Below are 12,075 nucleotides of genomic sequence, written 5' to 3'. Positions count from 1 at the left end.
TTGTGCAATTAATTTTTTTTTCATCTATATTTAGTACTCCATACATATGCCGTAAGATTCGATGTGACGGATACTGCATAAAATTTTTTGGAATCTAAACAGACCCGTAGCCGCAATGGTTACAAATAAAATAGCATTATGAAATAGTCAGTTCTGCATTATATCAGAATTTATATGTCTGTACGTGAGGATGGGACATTGAAGTAGAGACAGTCAACTCAATCTCAACGGTTACCGTCTGTTTGAGAGACCGTAAACGATCATAGATTATTTATTGTTGACTGATTTGATGTGAGAAAAAAACACTATTTTCGACTGAAAATTTAGCAAGCGAACAGACATATTCTCAACGATATTAGGCAGAGAGAAACTTCATTCATAACAATGAATTGGAGAAGCACGTGTACATTTTTTTTACTGCAGTAGATAAGTGTTAAAATATAGTTGTGCTTGAGAAGATAAACTAAGTCAACAGTGAGTAAATGAAAAGGAATAAGAGCAAAGCTAATAATACAGTCGGTTTGTTGGCTGTAAGATTTTTTGTAGTCTTCTTTTAGTCCACTTATATAATAGTTAGCTCTTTATAGTTAATACATGGCTCATTTCTCTCTCTCACAGACTTTTTTGGTTCTTATGCCCAAGCCGGCTGTAAGCTTATAGCCCGCTTCTCCTCTCTCCTTCACCTCAGCATTTAGTCGGAGAAAGAACAATCTCCGTTCGCTTGTACGAATTTTAGAGAAATCTGGATGGATATGGAGAAATTTACGTGAGAGAAAAATACTGTTTTGAAAAAAAAAACGGATGGGCACGCGAACGGAGCATTGTCACGTACAGGCGAGTGGGCTGCGGGAAACTGGACCGGACTCAGGGCTGACTTTGGAAGAACCGGAACCAGTCTTCCTCCTCGAGTCCTCTGTTAGACCTTCCTGTTTCCTTGCTGTTCTTGCTGCTACCCCTGATTCCTGCTCCTCCCAGTCTAAATTCCCTCTAATTCTTCCCAATTTGTATCAAATACCTTGTAATTGCTACTCAGTAGTGAAGGATCGTTACAATTGGTTATCAGAGCCTTCGATCTTGAGCCGAAAATTTCCCTAATTTTTCCCCCAAATCGAGTTCGCCATGGCCACTGTGTCGGAACTCCCCGCGTCGCTGTCGGAGATGTCGGCGTCGATATCGAGGTGGACGGAGATGTTGCAGCAGATGAACGCCATCTTGGCCCGCATGAATGGCGTTTCCTCGGCGTCCTCGCCATCCAGCACAGCTTCCGCGACCTCCGCCCCGACGACGACGGCCACGACACCAGCTGCGCTGCCCACGCCTGCAGCACCCTCGGCCGCGTCAACGACTACTTCGCCGAAGTCCTTCGCCCCGACGCCGGCCACGACCCCTTCATCGGCGCGCGCCACCGCCGTGGTGCCCACGCCATACGCGCCGACGACCGCGTCGACTCCACCCACCACTGCGGTCGCCATCTCCTTTCGGCTTCCGACGCCGTCGTTCCTCGCCGCGAAGAAGAAGATCGCCAAGACGACCAGGAGGGAGCAGCGCGTCCGCACGGCCGTCTTCGGGGCTGCGGGTGCCACACGGGAGGCACGTACCGCTGCCGCAGCCAGGCGGGTTCGCGCGCAAGCTTGCGCAGCATCTATCGCGGCCTGCCGATCGGGTGCGACAGTACATCGACGGCCGCCACCGCTCCGACTACCTCGACGAGCCCGCCGTCGCGCACCTCGCCCTCTTCGTCGCATTTTTAGTCGGGGACGACTTCGCCTTCGAGTCCAGGGAATGGGACACCGGCATCAGCCCCGGACACGCGCTCTGCGTCACGGGCATCACCGACCGCGTCGGCGTCGTCATCATCTGTCTCGGCTTCGCGCGCAGCACCACCACCATGCATTTCGAGGTGGGCTGCCACAGGGGACGCTGGGGCGTCATCCTCGTCGGCTCGTCGCCGTCGCTGGGAGCTCCGTGTCCGCGCAGCCGGCGTGCAGAGCCGTGCTGGTTTCACTCGAGGGAGGCGGGATGGACGGGGCTGCAGTTCGCCAACACTAGCTTCTTCCGCTACTTCACGTTCGTCATCCACGTTGACCCCTACCGCGGCAATGGCTTCACGAACCCCTACTGCACGAGAAGATGCGCCCTCGATGGAGCCTGCTGCTGCCTTGAGCAGGCCAGGCGCTCACTCCATTCATGCAGCATAGGTGCTCGACAAAATGTGGAGCCTCTCTATCACCGGCAAAGACCCTAGAGCTTTGCACGGAGGAGTTTCCCAAGCTCGTCACGCCTCTACAAATTCCGGTGATGGCATCTGTTGGAATAATGCTGAGCAGGTATACCAATTTCCATCCTGCCCACTTGGTTGCCAAAGGGAAGAGCTCACCATATATGCAGTTTGTGCTGCTGGGATCTAGGGGTCAGATCAGGCCAATTCCATGGCCATCTTTTTGTGTTGATCATTTGCAGAAGTCACTGTCAGTAGAACTGGTTATTTCCTCAATGGAAGTACTGGGTAGTTGTCAACCCAACATACAGTTTAAAGTTCTTTGGTCCCAACCCGAATGGACATGGAGTTTAGGGTGGCAAGACAATGATCGGCATTACATATTGAGATTTAGAGGGTATTGCAAGTCACATGCAGTTCAGCTTTTTATATTGGTGTCACCACTGAATATTGTTCACTGCTTAGTGGGTGTTCAGAATATTTGGCTGCCACTTATGGGTTGCAAGTTCTCTGTCCTGACTACTGCAAGATCAGTTGTGATTCCGTTCAGTACAGAAATGCTTCAGGTTGTGCATAAGTTCAGTCAAGCCAAATTCTTTGCTGGTGGTGATATTCAGTGTCCTAACAACGTTCAGTTGAGCTTACATTTCTGTCTGAAGATCAATTATGGATCCAATGTGGTGCCAAAGCCTGCATGGCCACCACCCCCAACAAATGAGTTATGGTTTCAGTTATATGGCAGCTGGATGGTACTCTATGCAGTCAGCAAGTGTACAATGAAATTACTCCATTGTGAAGCCTATCAGCATTCTGGGAAGCTGTGGCGTGAGTTGCAAAATATACTGCTAGTGGCCGTGGTCAACAAAGAGGAGCCAGCTCTTTCATTTCAGTTCTATCAGGGTTCTACTTTGTTTGACTCTGAAGTCTCCAAGTGGACATCTCAGATTACATCATGTAGCTTGCTACATTGCTGGGCACATGACTGGCCACCCATTAGAGCAATATTAGGCAAACTCACTGGTGGGACTGCTGCTACACATATGGGAAATGGGAAGAAGTTGCAAGTACATGATGTTAGCTGGTTGATTGTTTGTCTAAGGAGCATCTGCATTTCCTATCAATTACTCACATTCTGGAGTTACAAAAGAGAGGCAAATCTGCTACTTTGGTCTCAGCTGCAGAAGAGAGGCAAATCTGCTGCACTGATGTTTCAGGTTGCACGTTTTGCTAGTCAAACCAAGGTTATTCAATCAATGGAAGGAATCAACCTTGTGCCTTGGCCACCTCCACCTCTCAAACAAGTGCAGGTGTTTGTTTTTGCAATAATGGATTGCAAATGCGTAAGTGAAGCTGATGCAAGTGTTACTCAGAGCTTCTGGATTCATCCAATATTGCAACTGTTGGTTCAATCAAAAAGTTTTTCTGAGTTTTGGCTTCAATCAATTATTAGAACTGGCTACAATCTATTCTTCAAGCTGGGCACCCTTGAGATTCTCGCCGTACCAGTCAAGGCATATGCTGTGATTTTGAGGGAAACATGGACACCAATCCAGGAAATATTTCAGGATCGATGGCTTGTTGTTGAGGCCAGAACAAGTTGTGTTACATCTATCTGGATTCCTTGCCCCCCACCTGAAAGCAAACTAAGGGTGTTACAGCTGTGTGTTCACTATCTGCTTACTTGACCAGTGCATATGCTTCTGGGAATTAGGAGGTGTTTCTGCTATCACTGGCATATTAGAGTGCAGAAGTGGACGTGCTGGAAGGATCAGTTGGAGTCTCCTTGGTCATCACCTCTGAAATTAGAGTTGACAAGTACAATCTTCAGATGCACATTCAGTGTTTTGTCACAGTTCTGGGTGCCATGGACTCCACATTTTTGGGTATTCAAATATTCTTGCAGTTGGCTGGGTGATCACTCTTTTGAGATTAAGGAAGAGGTTCAAGTGTCTCGAAACCAATGGTGTCAACTATCACTTGCTGTGCACCAGCAATATTTTGAGCACTTGACATCAGTGGGCACACATGATTTCAGTCCTGGGAAGTGTTCACTAACCATTACCCATCAGCAGAGACCAGTAGAGGAACTGAAGCTCATATGCATCCAATTCAGCGCAGCAGTGCTCCATACTTGCAACAATAGTTACTCAGGGGATCCTAGAAGTTTCAAGAGCGGCTTGAGGGCAAGCCGCATTTCAAGCGGAGGGGAATGTCACGTACAGGCGAGTGGGCTGCGGAAAACTGGGCCGGACTCATGGGCTGACTTCGGAGGCCTTTGTGAGAAGGGAAGCTATGAAGATATAAGTTTCTGCCAGCACCTGAAGGAGCCATGGGAACAAGAACCGGAACCCGTCTTCCTCCTCGAGTCCTCTGTCCGAGACCTCCCTGTTTCCTTGCTGTTCTTGCTGCTACCCCTGATTCCTGCTCCTCCCAGTCTAAATTCCCTCCAATTCTTCCCAATTTGTATCAAATACCCTTGTAATTGCTACTCAGTAGTGAAGGACATGTAAAGACCGATGTGGCAATTCTGAAGGCAAGAAAATTGATCAAAGCAGAGATGGTAACAGTAGTAAAAACCTCGGAATATCTAAAGTACCCCAATATGGCTTTGGAACTTTTTTTTTTTGAAAGGATAGCAAGCTTTGCCGCAATTTTTATTAGATGGGGAACAAAATAAGGGGTTAGTACAAAAACAGTTACTCAACTAAGCGAACTATGGACCTGGCCATCATATACGCTTGTTGATGGCTTGGTATATCCGATTCTTTTCTCAATTATGGCAGCGGGGAGGCCTTGTGAGAGGAGGTTGTCAACTTCACGGGACATACATGAGAAAAATACGTATAATGCAATATAAGACCTTTATGCTCCTACCAATTTATTTTACCGTCCGTGACCGGAAGGTCCTGGGTTCGAGTCGCGGTCTCCTCGCATTGCACAGGCGAGGGTAAGGCTTACCACTGGCACCCTTCCTTAGACCCCGCACAAAGCGGGAGCTCTCTGCACTGGGTACTGAATAAAAGATTTCAGGAAATTAACAATGGTGCCTCATAAGTAGAGTATATGATTGTATTACATAAAATAGTTCGACTACGTAAATCACAGCCTGCAAGGAAAGTGCTACTTCAAGATGATGAGCTCAGTGAATAGGACAAAGGGAAAATATAAATGAAATACCTGTTGCATGCCAGCTAAAAGAAGATGGTGCACTAATTGCCATTATGTCCTGCACCCATTAACTCTGATAATAGCCAATATTCCTAAAGAACTACACAGTCGAGCTCATTATCATGATTTTGTTGACGGGTTCGGTCAAAATTGAGGCACTCTTATCTGAAAAAATATAAATGAAAAGAATATTCAGTAACTCTTTCGCTGAGCATACATGTTCAGGAGACACTGATGGAGCATGTATAACAGAATTACCTCAGTTAACAATTTAGCGGGCATACATCTGGGTGACACTCATAGCTTGCTTGGTGGCATTGACGCTGAAGATGGGATAGACAAATGGAGGAATCTACTATGATATCATGGTGCTGGAAGCAGGAGATGGTCATGCACTTCAGTTGTGGTTAAATTGGATTCAGCCATGGGAGGGTGAAGCGAGCAGCAAGAGAAACAAAATGAAAGATGCACGCAGTCATCAACTGTAAATAAGAAATTTATAAGAGATAATAGTTTGTATACCAGTGCGAGGAGGAAGACACCAATGAAGCACAAACTCTGCAGCAATAATGCCCTTGTTGGAAAATCATCAAGCACCTTTTGAGCAAAATCTGCAGCAATGTCTTTGTTGGCAAATCGTCGAGCACCTTTCTGAGTTGGAGTTGCAATCGCGCAATCTTACAGCAGACTGAAACATGAATCTGAGGCGATTGGAGAAAGCAAGAGAGGATAAAAATGAGGAACAGCCACTTACATGACCGAAGGGTGATGCCAGAGATGAGCACGCAAACACAGATACGTTAGAGTTTGTTCCTTAAGTAATGGAAAGGTCTTCCTTAAGTAGTTTACCAATTTATACTATGAGCATATACAGATTGCAAGAGGGGTTGCACCAACAGATGGACTCTATCAGGTCAAAATTCTTTTGGCAGGGGGCAAATGAGAAGTTTAGATATCATATATGGTGAAATGGAGAAATCTATGTTTACCCAAAGACTATGGTGGTTTAGGTATTATTGAGTCCAGAACTATGAATGAGGCCTTACTAGGAAAATATGGTTGGAGGATTTTAAAAGCTGATGATGGGGATCTTTGTGAAAGTTTTGTTGAGGAAGAAATATATGGGAAGGAAATCCTTCTTACAATGTTCTGGGAAGAATGGTTCCAATTTTTTGGAAAGGGGTCCTAAAAACTAGAGACATCATAAAATGGGGTTGGAAGGTTAAGGTTAAGAATGGCCGGAATACTAGATTCTGGGAGGATATTTGGGTGGGAGATATTCCTTTAAAGCTTGACTTTCCTTCTCTATATACTATCTGTAGTGATGAAGACTTCATAGTGAGAAGCTGCAGGGTGGGGGTGGATGGAATGTCTCTTTTAGAAGAGCTTTGGGGGAGGCAGATATGAGTGAATCGGAAAGGCTTATGGAAAGGCTAGATGAATTTAGACTAAACGAAGAAATGGATGAATTTACCTGGATTTTAGATAAATCTGGTACTTACACAACTAGATCAGTGTATAGAAGGCCATTCAGGGGGTTACTAATAAGAGAATGATGAGACTGGAATTACCAACTAAAATCAAAGTGTTCATGTGTGGATGGCCATTGAGAACAGGCTTCAAACTGGGGTTAACTTTGGGGTTAACTCGAAGAAAAAGAAATGGAAAGGTAGCAAGAATTGTTGTCTGTGTGGGTAGGTGTGGGGTAGAGGAAACTGGGGATCATATCTTGTTCAATTGTCATATTTCTAAAGTCGTTTGGTTCTGTTTCAAAGAATCCTTAGGCTGGGATAGGACTCCTAGTAGTATGATGACTATCAAACTAAACTCTTTTTGTTTTGCTGTTGTTTTATGGGGTCTATGGACTGTAAGAAACTAAGATGGGGACTGAGAAGGTCTTTCCGAGAAGTTCTAATGAAGTTTTCCATAAAATCTTTGTTTTTCTGCAGAAATAGCTCATGCTTCTAACAAATTCTCGGAAAATCAAAGTGTTCATGTGTGGATGGCCATTCAGAACAGGCTTCAAACTGGGGTTAACTCGAAGAAAAAGAAATGGAAAGGTAGCAAGAATTGTTGTCTGTGTGGGTAGGTGTGGGGTAGAGGAAACTGGGGATCATATCTTGTTCAATTGTCATATTTCTAAAGTCGTTTGGTTCTGTTTCAAAGAATCCTTAGGCTGGGATAGGACTCCTAGTAGTATGCAGGATGTGTTTAATAACTAGATCCCTTTGGGCTGTAATGACTATCAAACTAAACTCTTTTTGTTTTGCTGTTGTTTTATGGGGTCTATGGACTGTAAGAAACTAAGATGGGGACTTTTGTAAGAATACTGAAGATATGGAGATTGAAGGGGTCCTATAGGTTCTAGTTTTCTGGTGCTTTTGTGTTTGGCTGTTGCAGCAACTTAGCGTTGGTTTCTTTGTCAGGTTAAGAGCTGATGTAGCTCCTCTCCAGTTTCTTTTAGTTTTTGCTTTGTCTTGTAAGCTGGAATCCCAACAAGATTTGGAACTCTATCTCTTAGCTTTCTATAAAAGCTAGGTTTACCCTCGTACAAAAGAAAGAGAGAGAGAGAGTACATACATATATTAGGACATATACATATCCCTCTTAGGCCTAGACTTCTTCTATTCAGGCTATTACACAGCCAACAGACTTCCTAGTGTCAAACTTCATCCACACCAACAGAAAATGGCAGTTGCAATTGGTGACCGTCACCGTCTGTATCAGGTTATATGACTTGATAAATCTACATAAGTATATATAAAATATAATCACTAATGCATGAGTTGTCCAGTCTTGCAGATTTGCACAAAGGTAAAACTATAGCCACCTCATAACTCATAAAAGCTCAGTGGAAACAGGTCAACAACAACAGTAGATAAGACAGGATCAAATGATATTGGCCAATCTACAAGATTACAAGCCCAGAGAAATGACACTGGCCAATCTACAAGATTCAAGCTAGTAACTCAGAGACAGAAACATCATGCCAAAAGGTTAGTTCTATTTTTGGCCCGTAAATAACCAGCAAGAATTGAACTTATAAAGTCCACGTCTGCAACTTTAAAACATACAGGCAGTTGTGAGTCAGCAGATTTAAGCTACAAATGTCTCATTGGAATCTTGGTCTTTTAGAAGGACCTTGATCAATGATAGGGTCAAGTTGAGGCGGTGCCTCTGATGCTGCCACATCATCCGGTGCTTTCTCTTGTTCTGCTGATGGTGGGATATAGCCCTCGGGATAAGGTGGAGGGGGAGGAGCAGCCCCTATCTGAAAAAGAAAATGTGTTAGTTTTAAAAATATAATTAACCAACAAAGGAAGACACACTGCAAGTCAATGGGATCAACAGTCACAAGTTAGCGGAGGACGAATTGACACAGCATTTAGCCCCTGATCCACATAACAGTTTAGTTATGCAGCTCAGAGAAAAAAATCATATTACCTTCCGTTTCAAGGATGACAGGATATGATCAATTCGTTTTAGCTCCTTCAGGTCGATTGCTTCCTTTTGTGTCTTTGATTCAGAGGCTACTGCATCAGACTCAGTTTCCACTGCAATGTACAGACAGACATTCCTAGTGTCAGCTTTGTTTTTTCTGAGCACGAAGAAGTTCAGCAGAGAACACAGATGCAGCTACCTCAAAGCTGAAGCAACATGTGATATATGAATACACACAGCAACTTTTTTAATGCATGTGATCTTTTATGCAACTATCACCTTGCCAAAGGCTCAAGATAAAAGGAAACTTTTCATCAAAACTAAGTTGCATCCACTATTTTGTTTCTGTTATGAGCTCCAGTGGCCAAGCCACGAGGAATTATTAAAAAAAATGGATAAGCCAAGCAATAATCAGGCAAATAGATCAAAGTTAATAGTTCAGAGACTAAACACATTCTTGAAAAACCACAAATTATATGTGCACTTTTGTACCAATAGAAGCCAAGTATAGCACGCTGTACTACCACAGATTCAAAAACCTGTATCAAACTATCAAAATACTACTCCCTCCATCCCAAATTGTAAGTCATTCCAAGAATCTTGGAGAGTCAAAGCATCTCAAATTTGACCAAGTTTATATAATAAGATAATAACATTTATGATACCAACTAAGTACCAATAAATTCTTTGTTAATTATATTTTTATAGTATACCTATTTGATGTCATAAATTTTTGTAATTTTTTTTATAATTTTGGTCAAACTTGAGAAGCTTTGACTCTCCAAGATTCTTGGAATGACTTACAATTTGAGATGGAGGGAGTATTTTTCACAAGAAAAAAACAAACAAGTACAACATGTTATCCTCCTCAACCTCAAATGAAACATTATACCATGACAACTAAAAGGACAGCAACAAAACCTTTAGCTCCTTTCCGTCAAAAAGAAAAAAACTTTAGCTCCAAGCAATTTAGGGTGCCATGAACCCATGATCCATGTGCTGCTAATATATGCATAAGTTGCTGCTAGTTTCTAAGCGCACCACCAAAAGAAAAGAACGGAACTATAGCCACACCTATCCAAGTGTTCACAACCAGTAGATGCATACTGCCAGCATTCACTGTGTTGTGCCCATTATTCTATCCAGTGATAACAAGAATTACATAACTCCTGATTCATGTACCAGATTGTCTAAAGTTGACGAATTTAGGGAGTTTAAGTCGTATTGTCAAATCAAACATAGAAATTAATACACGATTAGAAGGTTAACAGCCAAAAAAATCAAGGAAAATGAAAAGAAAACACACTTGGCTCAGTAACAAGGAATTCACAGGTTCCTATGGCGAGTTAGCTGGTGTCATTCTAGTTAGTGGCAAGGTAACCTATTTTTCGTTGGGAAACGAGATTGTAAGGCATTATTACAAAGAGAATTAGATCAGAGTTTAAATTTGGGCATCTGTAACTAATCCAACACTACTTTCTCCAGAAATTAATTGAGAATGACAACTCTTTTGTAAGCAGTCTAATGATTTTGCAATTTTAGTGAGTTATTCTATAAATCAGAATATCCAATGCTTTAAAGATAGAGTCACATGTTCATATTCATAAAGTTTATACAGTCTTCCACATGATATACAGTCTTCCACATGATAAATCCGTCACAGGTTAGTGGTGCAGGTTTGATTCAACAGGTAAACTATAGTAAGCCATGAAGAATTAGACCAGTCTCAATGGAATTTAAGACATGGAATTCTTTAATCAGGACTCATGTAACAACATGGGGATAAGACACATTACAATCAATCATGTGAGAAACAGGTAAACAGAAATTAAATGTACAAAACAGGTAGCACGCAAGGATCATACCGTTTCCAATCTTCTCCAACTTTGAACATGCTATGGTAAAGGCTTTTGATATATGATGCATAGCCCTACTCTGCAATGTTACAAGAACAGTTCAAGTAAAACTCGCTAGTCGCTATGACCAAAAATACACAATCACATTGTATAGCCCAATTAAAATGTCCAAAGAATGAAAGGCTAAACTAACAAAACAAATGTGTGCAGAACATTTTCATCGCATTGACAATCAGAAAAATGTACAACCTAGAATCCTATTGCAAAACATAAGAGAAGGAAGCGAGGATATACTATGCGTGAGGCAAAGACGTTGCAGAGCTGTGGCGCCTGGTAGATGGAGCCGTCAAGGATGTAGTAGGCGAGCATGGGGCTTGATTTCTCAGGGCTCTCCCGCTTCTGCTTCCGGATCACAAACAGGTGCGGCTCCATCACTTCGCTCAGAAGGTACTCCATCCCGGTCATCTTCCTGCGACCAACAACACCACACGGATCGAATACCAATACCAAACCAAAGATTCAGACGAATTGGTGGGAGATGGGGAGCCAAGCTAGTGCTGTACGTCAGGTGAGACATGTCGAGGGGGTGGATTTGGAGCGAACGGAGGGACTCGTTGTTGCAGGTGATGTCGTAGAAGGGGGAGAGCGCGAAGTAGTCGAAGACGAGGTTGCGGTCGAGCGGGTAGGTATCGAGCCACAGCTGGTCGCGGAAGCAGATCCCCGTCATGTCCGTGCCCGGCGGGGGCGGGAGCGCCACCGCGCCGTCGGGGCCCGGCGGGGGCAGCGGCGTCGCCGACATCGCCGTGCGGGAAGCGCTGTACTACGATTCTACGAGCGAGTGACCTCGGCCCACCAAATCGAACGGAAGAGTGGGACGGAGGCAGCGCTGCCGAAACGGCGAGGCAGTGTTTGATATGGTGTTTGGTTCAGAGACTACTGGGGCTAGGATGAGGGCGGCGGCGCGCGGGGCCGAGGGCTGAGGGAGACAGCGCGGGAGGCGTGCGGCGGCAGGCGAGGGCAGTGGCGCGGGAAGCTGAGGTGGTTTGTGTGGCGGCGTAGGGGGCGAGGAGTGAGGACGGCGGCGCTGGAGTCCGATCCCGCGAGATACGAGCGACGGGGAAGAGAAACAGAAGAAAGGAGAAAAAAAATAAAAAGATAATACTGACAGGTGGGTCCCATGTGTCATAGTCTCCTCCAACTTTTCATCGTTCCGTAAATGACCCTATCCTCTTAATCCTCTTAATAGGAGAACAAAAGACCTCAAAAGGAGACATGACTGTTTCGTCCACAGTCTGCTCGCTGCGACTTTTTCGGCTGCAAAAACTGAACTGTCATGTACTGTACATAACACTAGAAACGGCTTGGGGATGTTTAGGCCTGTTTGGGTAATTG

At 44.2% G+C, this 12,075-nt stretch overlaps 1 protein-coding gene across 1 annotated transcript; it reads right to left on the bottom strand.

Annotated features, from left to right (window-relative positions):
• Nucleotides 1-8,181: 8,181 nt before the first annotated feature.
• LOC136528278 (mediator of RNA polymerase II transcription subunit 6-like) lies at nt 8,182-11,814 on the bottom strand. Its single transcript, XM_066521214.1, has 5 exons — nt 11,247-11,814; nt 10,978-11,152; nt 10,693-10,762; nt 8,831-8,940; nt 8,182-8,657 (listed from the first exon to the last, which is right to left on the bottom strand). Exons 1-5 carry the CDS (start codon nt 11,480-11,482, stop codon nt 8,499-8,501), a joined length of 750 nt encoding a protein of 249 aa, XP_066377311.1. The 5' UTR covers nt 11,483-11,814; the 3' UTR covers nt 8,182-8,498.
• Between the last annotated feature and the right edge of the window lie 261 nt (nt 11,815-12,075).

Source organism: Miscanthus floridulus, chromosome 19, assembly GCF_019320115.1.
Source record: "Miscanthus floridulus cultivar M001 chromosome 19, ASM1932011v1, whole genome shotgun sequence".
In the NCBI taxonomy this organism is placed as follows: Eukaryota; Viridiplantae; Streptophyta; class Magnoliopsida; order Poales; family Poaceae; genus Miscanthus; species Miscanthus floridulus.
The sequence above is the reverse complement of the archived record's forward strand: the minus strand, read 5'-3'. Positions and strand labels throughout refer to the sequence as shown.

Excerpts from the sequence above, each read along its gene's own strand:
- LOC136528278 (XM_066521214.1), bottom strand. The coding sequence starts at position 11,482 with ATGTCGGCGACGCCGCTGCCCCCGCCGGGCCCCGACGGCGCGGTGGCG. Across the intron at positions 8,941-10,692 it reads GTTGGAGAAGATTGGAAACG|TGGAAACTGAGTCTGATGCA; the intron begins GTATGATCCTTG and ends TGTACATTGCAG. Across the intron at positions 8,658-8,830 it reads TGTCATCCTTGAAACGGAAG|ATAGGGGCTGCTCCTCCCCC; the intron begins GTAATATGATTT and ends TTTCTTTTTCAG.